The 11,073-nt window shown below is 59.0% G+C and overlaps 1 protein-coding gene across 1 annotated transcript; it reads left to right on the forward strand.

Moving 5' to 3' along the window:
• Positions 1–1,229: 1,229 nt before the first annotated feature.
• Positions 1,230–2,997, forward strand: HMX3 (H6 family homeobox 3). The gene is made up of 2 exons (XM_022569509.2): positions 1,230–1,638; positions 2,257–2,997. Exons 1-2 carry the CDS (start codon positions 1,230–1,232, stop codon positions 2,928–2,930), a joined length of 1,083 nt encoding a protein of 360 aa, XP_022425217.1. The 3' UTR covers positions 2,931–2,997.
• Positions 2,998–11,073: the final 8,076 nt, after the last annotated feature.

The raw sequence follows: 11,073 nt of genomic DNA on the forward strand, positions 1-11,073 counted from the left end.
CACCAAGTGACGCGCGGGCGTCAGCCTGTTCTGCGCGCACACCTGGGTGCGCAGAGAGGCACAACCACTCCCGCTCTCCGGGGAAGGCTCACTCTTCGGTTTCCCAAGGCCAAAGGCCAAGGCCATGTGGATTTCTGAGACGGCTGACGCAGTGCAAGGACTTACACCCCGATTCCCTTCCTATCGACTAGATGGTGGGTGGGGAACCCAAATCCCCCTCTTCCTGGCCTCGCCTTTAGCAAGCTTTAGGGAAAATGCTGAGGTCGCTGGACCCCCAAAGGGTAGGAAAGTGCTGAGTTCACCGCGGGCCGGAGGCCGAGTCCTGCCTCCTGGGTCGGCGCTGCGTGGCTCTCCAGCTGAGTCGGGGCGGAGGGCCCCTGCCAAACCCTTGGGGGCGGGGAAGAGGCAGCTGCGAGCGCGGATAACCCCGAGGTGACCCGGGCGGGCCTGGACCGCCCCTTCCCCCTCCCGCGGGCCAGGCGGCTGGAAGCGGGTCCCCGAGCTGCAGGGGGGAGAGGGAGGCGCGGGCTCGGGTAGCCGCGGCTGTCAGTGCGCTCCGGCCAGGGGCGCCGCCGGCTCAGCGTCCCTAGCTCGCCTCCTGCGCTCGCCGGAGCGCTCCGAGTGCCTCTTTAGCAGGAGCCAATATCCTTTTGTGCTAATAGGCTTGTCCTCATTTGCTGCCTAATTGGACTATATAAAGCCAATAATAGGCGGGCTCTTATAGCCCGAAGCCAAAGCGCCAAAATCCTAGGGAAGGCGAGGAGGGGGCAGTGGCGGAGGCGGCTGCGGGACCCGGGCTCGGCTGCGCCTTCGCCTGCCTAATCCCATTTGCCATTGTACGCGCCCAATCGCCGTATACTCCCCGCATTTAACTTGGATGACATTTTGATTTCATCATTAGCATCCGGCGCCGGATTGACGCAGCCCCAAGCCGGGGACTGCTCTAGCCGCCTCCTCCCCGGGAGCTGCAGCCGCCGCCTAGCCGCCTCGCTCCCTCGGTGCCGCTACGGGGCCGCTCCCCGCCCCTCAGCACCCCTCCCCCATGCGAGCCAGCCCCGGCCGGGTCCTCACCCCGCCCTCCTGCCGTTGGATTTGCGCCCGGGGCGGCCCCCGACTTTGCGCCCCGTAGTTGAGTTCCGTTTATGGTCTGATTTCCGGCGCCCGTCTGCTCGCCCGGCCGCCTGCCTGTCCCGTTCCCTCCCTCCCGGGGACCCGGAGGAGAGGGGACAATGCCGGAGCCCGGGCCGGACGCCCCCGGCACCGCTAGCGCGCAGCCCCCGCCGCCGCCGCCGCCCCCGCCTCCCGCGCCCAAGGAGTCCCCATTCTCCATCAAGAACCTGCTCAACGGAGACCACCACCGGCCGCCCCCTAAGCCGCAGCCGCCCCCACGGACGCTCTTCGCTCCGGCCTCGGCCGCCGCCGCCGCCGCCGCCGCCGCCGCCGCTGCCGCTGCGGCCAAGGGGGCCCTGGAGGGCGCCGCGGGCTTCGCGCTCTCGCAGGTGGGCGACCTGGCTTTCCCCCGCTTTGAGATCCCGGCGCAGAGGTTTGCCCTGCCCGCGCACTACCTGGAGCGCTCCCCGGCCTGGTGGTACCCCTACACCCTGACCCCCGCCGGCGGCCACCTCCCACGACCTGAAGGTACCGACCTCTCTTTGAACTTTCGTTGTCCTCCCTGCGCGCCTGTCCCAGCCCGGTCCGCGCTGCCTTCCACCGCAGCCCTGGGACCCCCGCACCCTCAAACGCTCTGTTTGGCCGGCTTCCTCCGTCCCCTGGCTTGCAACTCCTGCCCGCGCGCTCTGTTGCGCTGCTAGGGAATCCAATCCCACTTGGTGAGAAAAGAAATGGAGTTGGAGTCCGGGGCGCGGCGCTTCCCGGGAAAGTGGCCTCGGGCATGAATGGGGAGGCTTCAGGTGGCTGGGACTGGGGACCTGGCCTGGATGGAGGGAGTGACCCCGGCGGGCCCAAGCTGGAGGCGAATCTCCGCGGGCCCCCGGCGAGGGAACTGAGGGAAAGAAAGGAACCGGCCGTGCTGCCCACTCCGGGTCTCCCTAGCCTCTCCTCGGGAGAAGGTTGGATGCCAGGATGTGGTGCCCCTCTTCTGGCCCAGCCGGGAAGGAGGAGGCCCGCGGGAATGGTGAGGCCTCGAGGCCTGGGGCCCAGAGGCCGGCGCGGGTTGAGCCTGCCGCTCCCAGGCGCCAGGCCTCGCTGAAGGCTGTGTCCGTGTGCGTGTGTGTGCGTCCGTCTGTCTCTCTCCAGCCTCGGAGAAGGCCCTGCTACGAGACTCCTCCCCGGCCTCGGGCACCGACCGCGACTCCCCGGAGCCGCTGCTTAAAGCCGACCCGGACCACAAGGAGCTGGACTCCAAGAGCCCGGACGAGATCATTCTGGAGGAGAGCGACTCGGAGGAAGGCAAGAAGGAGGGCGAGGCGGCGCCGGGCGCGGCCGGGGCGAGCGTGGGAGCGGCGGCGGCGACGCCGGGCGCCGAGGACTGGAAGAAGGGCGCGGACAGCCCGGAGAAGAAGCCCGCGTGCCGCAAGAAGAAGACGCGCACGGTCTTCTCGCGCAGCCAGGTCTTCCAGCTCGAGTCCACCTTCGACATGAAGCGCTACCTGAGCAGCTCGGAGCGCGCCGGCCTGGCCGCGTCGCTGCACCTCACCGAGACGCAGGTCAAGATCTGGTTCCAGAACCGCCGCAACAAGTGGAAGCGGCAGCTGGCAGCCGAGCTGGAGGCGGCCAACCTGAGCCACGCCGCGGCGCAGCGCATCGTACGGGTGCCCATCCTCTATCACGAGAACTCGGCGGCCGAGGGCGCGGCGGCCGCGGCCGCGGGGGCCCCGGTGCCAGTCAGCCAGCCGCTGCTCACCTTCCCGCACCCCGTGTATTACTCTCACCCGGTGGTCTCGTCCGTGCCGCTGCTCCGGCCCGTCTGAGGCCCGAGAGGGGAGGAGGAGGGAGCACCCGGCCCCCTTCCCAGACCCCAGAGGAGACTGGGCCGGGCCGAGGGCGCAGAGACGTCCAGCGGCCTTCGGGAACCGGGGCTTCGGCGCGCGGCTCCGGCCTCCCCTTCCCCAATCGGTAGCGTTTTTGTAAGTATTTGCAATGCATTTTCGTGCAATTCACCCCTAATGGATTTGAGGCGCTTCCCCTCTTACTTTTGGTTTTGGTTTATATTAAGAGAAAGTAGGAAAAAGACAAAATTTCCAGGTCAAATATTTCGGCTGAAAAAGCTTTTGCAAAATGTGCCGCCCTCCCCAACGCCCGCCCCCAGTTTGCCTTGCGCTGTGGCTTTTTGGGTTTTATTTTTATGGAAGGAAAGTAAGCGCAAATCCTGAACCCCTCTAATTGATTCATTTTCTATAGAACTATTTTCAGAAGTCGAGAGAGAGAGAGAGAGAGAGAGAGAGAGAGAGAGAGGGAGAGAGAGGGGGAGGGAGAGAGGGAGAAATTCACGTTGTAGTACTTTTATTTCTGAATTTCTGGGTGTGGTTCTTCCTCTCCACTCCCAATCAGATATTCCCCAGTTTTCAGAACCTGAGCAGCCTCTCATAAGAACCCCGACTCAGGCCACTTTTCTCTCCCCGGCAGAGGTCTGTCGCAATTGACCTCTTCATCTGTCCTTTTTGGGACCGATGAATTCTCTAATTAAGTGTTTAAAGGGAAAAGATGAGGCAGCCCCAAATCAGACTTCTGATTATTGAAACAACTCCACATCTGGCCTGGTGTGGATGGTCTTATTTATTAGCAGCCTATATTTGGGGAATTTCATTTGTTGGTAAATTATTATTAATGTTACCTTTATTACTTTGTTCCCTATTTTGAGAGAATATTTCAATATTAAAAAAATTATCTTTTATCCTCTCCACCTACCGTTTTGTTCTGCAGTAACTGTTGTACTTTTGACCTGTGCAATATTGAACAAAATTTCCTGAGAGCCTGCTTCTTCCTCCACGGAGAGAAGCAGACGTCTTCAATGCATAATTCCGGTCATTCATTTATGAGGAAGAAATTAAGAAGGGGAAAGGGGGGAAGGAAGGAAACAAGGATAGGTAGCAATGCTCAAAGGAGTAAGATAGGCATACCGGAGCGCTTTAAGTGAAGGACAATCAATTTAGGAGAATTTTAACTTATTTGATAAATGTACAGATTTCTTGTAAAGTTCACCCTCAACTCCTCAGGGCTCCTTGCTCTGCCACCCAATCTGTTTTCTTTCTGTCGGCTACACCTGTTGTTCTGCGATAGTTTGTCCCTCCCACCCACCTCCCTCACCTCTGCCCGGATTCAGTCGCTTTTTAAGAAAAAGAGGGAAAAAAATCACAAAATATTGTTACACTTAATGTTGTCGTGAAATGGAATTAATTAAAAAGAAAAGAAAAGCGAGGCATTTCCTGTTGCCAGAGTGTGTAACTTTGGACGATTTTCCCCAGAGCAGGTGTCTGCGAACTCTCTTCTGCCTCGCTCTCCGGCTGCCTCTGCAATGGCCGAGTCCAACCTGGACGCACATCCCTGTAATCCAGGAGGCGGCGGAGACAGAGGCGGCTTTGTTCGCGACCAGATCCGCTCTCTCCGTACCGTACGCCTCTTGAAACGCCCTGTGAGCAAGGGGAGAATGCGGGGCGGAACGGCTGAGGACCCGGGTTTATCTAGTTCGCGGAATTGAGCGCAGCGACAGCCGCAAGCTCAGAGACCGCTGGTATTTCCGATCGCAGGGCAGCAGCCTCGCATTCCGTTCCCAGACCGCAGGGTCCTTTGGGAGCCGCGAGCTTTTGGGCAGAACATCCCTGAGCACTCACTGGGCCTGAGCGGGGTCGGCTCCGGCTGCCTCCAGGGTCGGGGGAGGGAAGAAGGGAGTGAACTTGGAGTTTAGCTGCGGCCCGAGGCAGATCGCGATGTCCAGCTGGGAGAGGCCAGGCTGCGAGCGGGCGACCCCAGGGAGGCCAACCAGGCCTAGGGACGGCGGCTCCCAGCTCCGGGACAGGGAGGCCTCCGCAAGCCTGGAGCAACTGTGGCTCCCGGGGCGGCTCGGGTGTGGGCGCGGTCATGGTGAGTCCAGTGCCGGGGAGCAGAGACCACCCGACTGCGGCGGCGACAACCGAGAGGACTTTGCCTCCTCCCGGGCAGGTCCTTTTCTGTGCACCGCGCCCAAAGGCTCACGGGCGCAGGGTTTCTCTGGGCCCTGTACCCCGATCCCGGCAGCCGCCGGGAAGTGCAGCGCTAGCGATTCCCAAGCTCCTGCCGGGCGCCCGGCCTCCGCGCACCGGGTGGGCCGCCTGCCGAGCGCGGAGCTCCTGGAGCTGCTCGAGAGCGCGGGCCCGGAGGGCGGAAGCAGGTGCTTGGGCGCCCCTTGCCAACGCGGCGCGACTGCCTGCCCTAGGGCTTGGGGTCTGCACGCCCAGCTCCTGGCAGGGCGCGTTTGAAGCTGGGGAGCCGAGAAAGGGGAGACGGTGAAGATCCCTGTGAGCACACCGCGGGCGCGTCCGCTGGGGAGCGCCTGCACGCGCTCTCATTCCCTCTCCCAGAGCTTTACAGTTGCAGTTGCTCAAACCCAATCCACACGATTGATTCTTCTGTGGCTGAAACGTCAAGTATCGTTTCCTATGGATGGGAAACTGCCTCCAAATAAACTGGCATGTGTAGTTATGGCAAAATTTAGCCTGGACCTCAGTGAAGATGGATCTCCCTTTATTTTCCTCTGGTTTGGGATAAAAACGAGGGCATGTGTCACAAATGAAAAATAAACAGAAATTCGGGGTCCAAATATGTCGTTCCTTGTGTTACCTGCAAACACAGTGATGCCTTTTACTGTCGGCAATACTAACTGCGGGACAGGCCAATAACAGCTCATTAAAAATAATGTTGCAATAGCAAACACGTTCCTAGATTTTACAGCCAGAACACGATGTTATCAAGCGCCAAGAAAATACTCCTTTATTTGTGTTTGGATTCTAGAAAATGGTTCTTGACTGACCTGGTCTTTACAAAGTCGAGAAATAACTGGTTCTCCACACGCACAGTTTGTTCTTTGTCCTGCTCCTGCAGCCTCCCTTTCCCTCCCTTTGAGGACCCCGTTGCCCTAGGCCGGTGAGTCCCGCCCAGGAGCCAAGGTGAAGCCCTGGGGGAGGAATGTGGCTCGGCCGTCGCCTGGGACTGGCAGTGATATGAACCTAGAAGCCTGCCCAGGCGGGAAACATCTGCTTTGCTCGCGTCGGCTGGGGGTCATGGTATTTCTCACAATGCAAGAGACAGGGAGCACGGAAGCTGCTCCCCGAGCACGAAGCATCCTAGGCTCTGCTGCAAGCCTTTGTGTCAGGAGAGGCCAAGACAGCACTTTGATGGAACTGTCACATCCCGAGAGCTAGCCCGGGGCCGTCTTCCCCCACACAGAGTGCCTCTCTAGGCGATGCCTCTGCAAGGATTGCCAGGAACTGCTGGAACTGCTCAGCAGAAGGGGCTATGTGGCAGAGTGAGCGTACCTCCACTCAACTCCTCCAAGAAATCCCTAGGACACTGAGCCAACATCCCCGATTTCATCCTTTCATCTTCCCCTCCCTTCAGATTGTGGAACCCAGCCTTCTCTCCTATCCTAACTTCAGATCCTTCCCTATTGGCACCCCCAATTAGTCAAGCCAGTGCAATGGCATCGGCTTCCTGGCTTAATCCTCTCTGCATCATCCAGACGCATGCAGACAACATACAGGATACACTCACCCTCAAGGGTGACATGAAACACTCACTGCCCCCCCGCACACTTCTGTTAGACCTCCTAACGGACACCACATCCAGGGGCTCCCAGGGCCCAACCTGTATATGTGTTTAGCATCACAACAGCACAGGCACAGTCAGGCACACTTTGTTCTGGGTGACCCTGGGCAGCTGGTTTTCTCTGATGGCCCCAGGCTAAGGCAAGCTGGGAAGAACCTTGTAGAAAGGATTGGGCAGGGAGCGAGGTGGTGCTCCTACTTCTGGGGCGTGAAGCTGGAAATCATCTGGGCAGAGATGCCTCATGTTCCCTCGTCACAAGCCACCTGGGACAAACTATGGGAGCCGCTATCATCCCACTTCAGATCCCCATATACCTATGGGCCGGGGCCTCACTCGGAGCCGGGGTCCTCACAGTGCTGGGCTTTGCGGCTCTGAGTGCCCGGGAGCGTCTCCGGGCCCTGGGAGACCAGAGAGCCAGCTCTCGAGCTGTTTCTGTTGGCAACACAGATGTATTTCTTTTATTTGGTAGTAAATAGAGCGGGTGTGTGTACATCAAACAAGAGCAAGACAGATATAAACTGCCCCACCCCCGCCACTGGGCCCTCATTCTGAGCCAGGACGTCCCCTGGCACGCCAGAGCCCCAGAGTGCGCGCTGGAGGGTGGGGCGGGGAGAAGGAGGGGGAGGTACGAAGGTCGGTGGGATTTGCTTTCTCGTCTGCAAGAGCACGCTGGGTCAGCCGCAGCCCGGGCGTTGGGAGATGGGGTCAGAGTAGTGGGGGCCTAGAGGGCTGCACAGCCTTCGACCTTCGGGAGCTTTGGCGAGAGCTGGCGTCGTAGGGCTGCCTGGGCCCGGGCCAAGCACTCCAGCTTCTACTCCTCTGCGCGCGCGGGGCACCTGGACTTCCCTGGAAAGGCCCTGCGGGGACCGGAGACGTTGCTGAGCACCGCCCTGCCCGCCTCCAGGGCTCCATTTTGCCCCACCCCTCGCGCTTGTCCACGCCCCGAGTCCTGTGACCCACCCAGGAGGCTTCTTCCCCTCAGCGATCCAAACTTAGAACGCAGAGCGGCTAGGAAAAGACCACTCTACTGGGTCACCGCGACGGGGTCAGGGTGCAAAAACCATGAGCCCCATAGAAATCCCCACTTGGGGTCCGGAGCACAGCCGGGGAAGCCCCTGGGACGTCGCCCGCCCAGGCACTTACACCGGGCCAGGCAGAGGCACTCCTCCGCCCCTCCTCGCGGCTTGCCGCCCACTCTCTGCCCATCCCCTCCCGCCCAGCCTGCAGGCAGTCTCTGCCTTGTGGGTGCGAGCGATCCGCGCGTCTGGGCGTACGCGAATCGCGGTGTGCACGCCTTTGTGTGCGCGTGCGCCCGTCTGGGTGTACAGAGCGAATGTTGACCCTTTGGCCTCACAAATAGTCGGGGAGGGGTGCTGTGGGTGGATGGCGGAAGGGAGAAAAGGGCTGTAAAGATAAGTGGGCCTGCTATACTTTGGAGCCCTGCCTAGTGACTCGGACCCGGATCTTGATTTGAGATTTCGGACGCGCCTGTTCCCGAGCTTGCTTCTCCTGCGGAAGTACCCTGGAGGCTTATCGGGTGGGGAGCCACAGCTTCTGGGGAATCCGATCTCAGACAGCAGCGCAGCTGGGGTCCAGTTATCCGCCAGGGCTTTCCCCCCACCATTCTGCCTCCAGGATCCCGTAGCACTTCAACCGTGTGTCCGGGCAATTCCCGAGACAAGAGACAAGAGATCGCTGGAAGCAGCGTGCATCCTCGGACAGTTCCCAGGAGATGAGCCCTTGTACTCGCCCAGGTCCCTTCTTGGCTGCTGCTCCAGCCGATGCGTCTTCGCGGCGAAACTGGCCCAAATCTCTGTCGCCCGGGTTCCAAAAGGATCCCTTCTGGTTGCAGTGGACGGAGAGGAAAAAGAGTTGGGGGAGAGGTGTAGCGCGAGCGAGCGAGAGCACGCCGACAGCGAGTTGCGCCCATCATTTAGTCAGGAGCGACGAGGTGGAGTCACCTGGTGTGCCTCACCGGAGCGCTAAAGTCTTAAAGAAATAGAAAGAATCCCCTTCTCTCGTGAGCTCCTTCGCCGCCCTCGCCCCCCTTGGTGATGGAGTGCACGCATCAGATTTTCATCAAAGTTCTATTAAGTGAAACATAGGTTGCAGGGCACCCTTTGATTGAAACAGTTTAAATTTTAATTGTGTTTTTAATTTGACATATAGTTGCAGAAAGGAATGACACTGCGTCGCCAAGGGGCGGTCGATTTTCTTAATTTCTCCCAGAGGAATTGATGAGTCTATCAGGCCACTAGATTGGAAACCCATTAAAGCTCTCTGGTTAGGCTGTTAATTGGAACTTGATGGATGTGGGGAGGGGGGTGTTGGGACTCGGCTATGCTGATCCAATCTTCACGACTTTCTGTTTTCCAATAAATTACACAATTCATTTTCCAGCCGCAGATTACATAAATTGTACACCTCTGGGGCTCTCTTTTTCAAATAGGGAGCCCTTTTCCCCAAAAGCCTATTGCGAGATGTCATTTGCACCAAAGAACGAACAGCAGAGGCCCTTGAATGAAAATCGAAACATAATCAACGTTTATACTTAGAAAATTTATTGAGATCATTTTCTCTGGTATTTCCTTATTTTAAAGTTTGGACGCGCCATATATCATAATCCACTCGCGTAAAGGGGGGGGTCAGCCTGTGTTTAATATTTATCGAAGCTTGATTCCAAGATCAAACTTGTTTATGACTTCATCTGTCATTTCGGAGGGAGCCTTCTTCTACTATTACCCGGCTCAGCCAGCCTATTTCCCAACTGCCGCAGAGAAGAGAGGATCAATTTTTATTACGCTCCTCGGCAAGTTTGCTCTGGGCCGCTTTAATATTGAGCAGTGGCATAATCTCGGGACCTAAACTTTAAGCGTCTTTTCAGTCTTGCAAAGTTTATCATTGCTTGGAACCCGTTTATGCCTATTTCCTAGGAAGGGTGGGGGGCATCGCAAAGATGGTGAGGGGCCTTCCTCCTGGGTAGGGGCTGTTGATCTGACTGGGGTAGGGTGGGGCGCAGCTATCCGGAGGCTTGGAGGTTGGGGTGGGAGGTGAGACTGAGTTGAAGAATTGTCACACTTGAGGACAGAGAGATGGGATGTCTGTGGGTGGTGGTTCCTAAAGCTTAAGGTTTCTGGAAGTGCGTTTGGCAGCTGCGTTGAGCCCAGGAGAGGGCGTGTGGGCCTCTGCACTTCCCGTGAAGTCTTAGGGACCCCCCACCCAAATGCCCTGAAGGGACGGCGGGAAGATCGTGTCTTGGCTCTCTGGCCCCTGCCCTGGGACTGCTGTCTGCCCGAGGTGGGGGAGATCCTGCAGGTGCCCAGTTGAAGAGACTGGAGGAGAGGGGAGTCTGCCTGGTCTCCGCCACAGCCTCCCTGCCTCGGTCCTGTGCCAGCAGCACCACTTCCCCGGCTCAGTTCAGAGTGTGTCAGTGTGAGGCACACACTAGTCGGAGTTCAGTGAGCGTTTGCTGGCTGTGTGACTGTGGAAGTGTTCATGCAAGCGTGTGCGTGAGGCTTCAGGCGTTCGCATCTGAAGGTGCAAAGAGTGCCGGGGTGGAGGAGGCCGCACAGGTCAGCTCCCCAGTCCCTCGCCGTTCCCGGGTCTGGGAGCTGCTTCTCCGAGGCCCATCCCGGAGGCCCAGCTGATGCCTCACTTGGTCACTGCTCTGGCTGAGGCCAACCCTGTGGTCCCTTGACTCCACCCAAACATGTGCCCCCGCGGTCCCGAGATGGCAGGGGTCCTCACAGTCTACCCCGCAGTCACTCCCAAGCTCAAGGCCAATGCATGCCCCGCCCCTCGCCCCTTCCAAAGAGTCAGGTATTGGCAGTGGAACAACCTCGGGCTTCAATCTTGTTTACTCTGCTTGGGCTTTTTTTTTTTTCCTGAGCCTCAGTTTCTCCACCTGTACATTGTGGGGGGGTACAGATCTGCACCACAGGTTTGCTGTGAGGATTAAAGTGAAGAATGGTAGGATGCTCTCAGAATATTCCAGGTTGCCGGCACCAAGTATTTGCTAGCTCAGAAGAGTTCAACCAATGCCCTCCCCCTACCCCAAATCCTCTTTCGTCCCCAGTGGAGGGCAGGCTCAGCTCGTCCGGTCCGCCAATTTCCCGCCGGGTGGCTTCAGCGCGGGCCGGGAGACAGCTCCCACTCAGGGTGCTTGCGGGAGGCGGAGAGGTCGCAGGCGGGTGAGAGTCGGGTGTTTGTTTTCAGGATGCTCCCTTCTACCCCCCAACCGTGCGGGAGCGCGCGGGACGGGCTGTGACGTGGCCCGGGAGCCTGCGCCGCGGCCCCGCAGAGGGGGACGCACAA

Source organism: Delphinapterus leucas, chromosome 16 (genome assembly GCF_059928025.1).
Source record: "Delphinapterus leucas isolate spDelLeu-1000000601 "Yukka" chromosome 16, BTC_Dleu_Yukka2, whole genome shotgun sequence".
Lineage (NCBI taxonomy): Eukaryota > Metazoa > Chordata > Mammalia > Artiodactyla > Monodontidae > Delphinapterus > Delphinapterus leucas.

Excerpts from the sequence above, each read along its gene's own strand:
- HMX3 (XM_022569509.2), top strand. The coding sequence starts at position 1,230 with ATGCCGGAGCCCGGGCCGGACGCCCCCGGCACCGCTAGCGCGCAGCCC. Across the intron at positions 1,639-2,256 it reads CCACCTCCCACGACCTGAAG|CCTCGGAGAAGGCCCTGCTA; the intron begins GTACCGACCTCT and ends GTCTCTCTCCAG.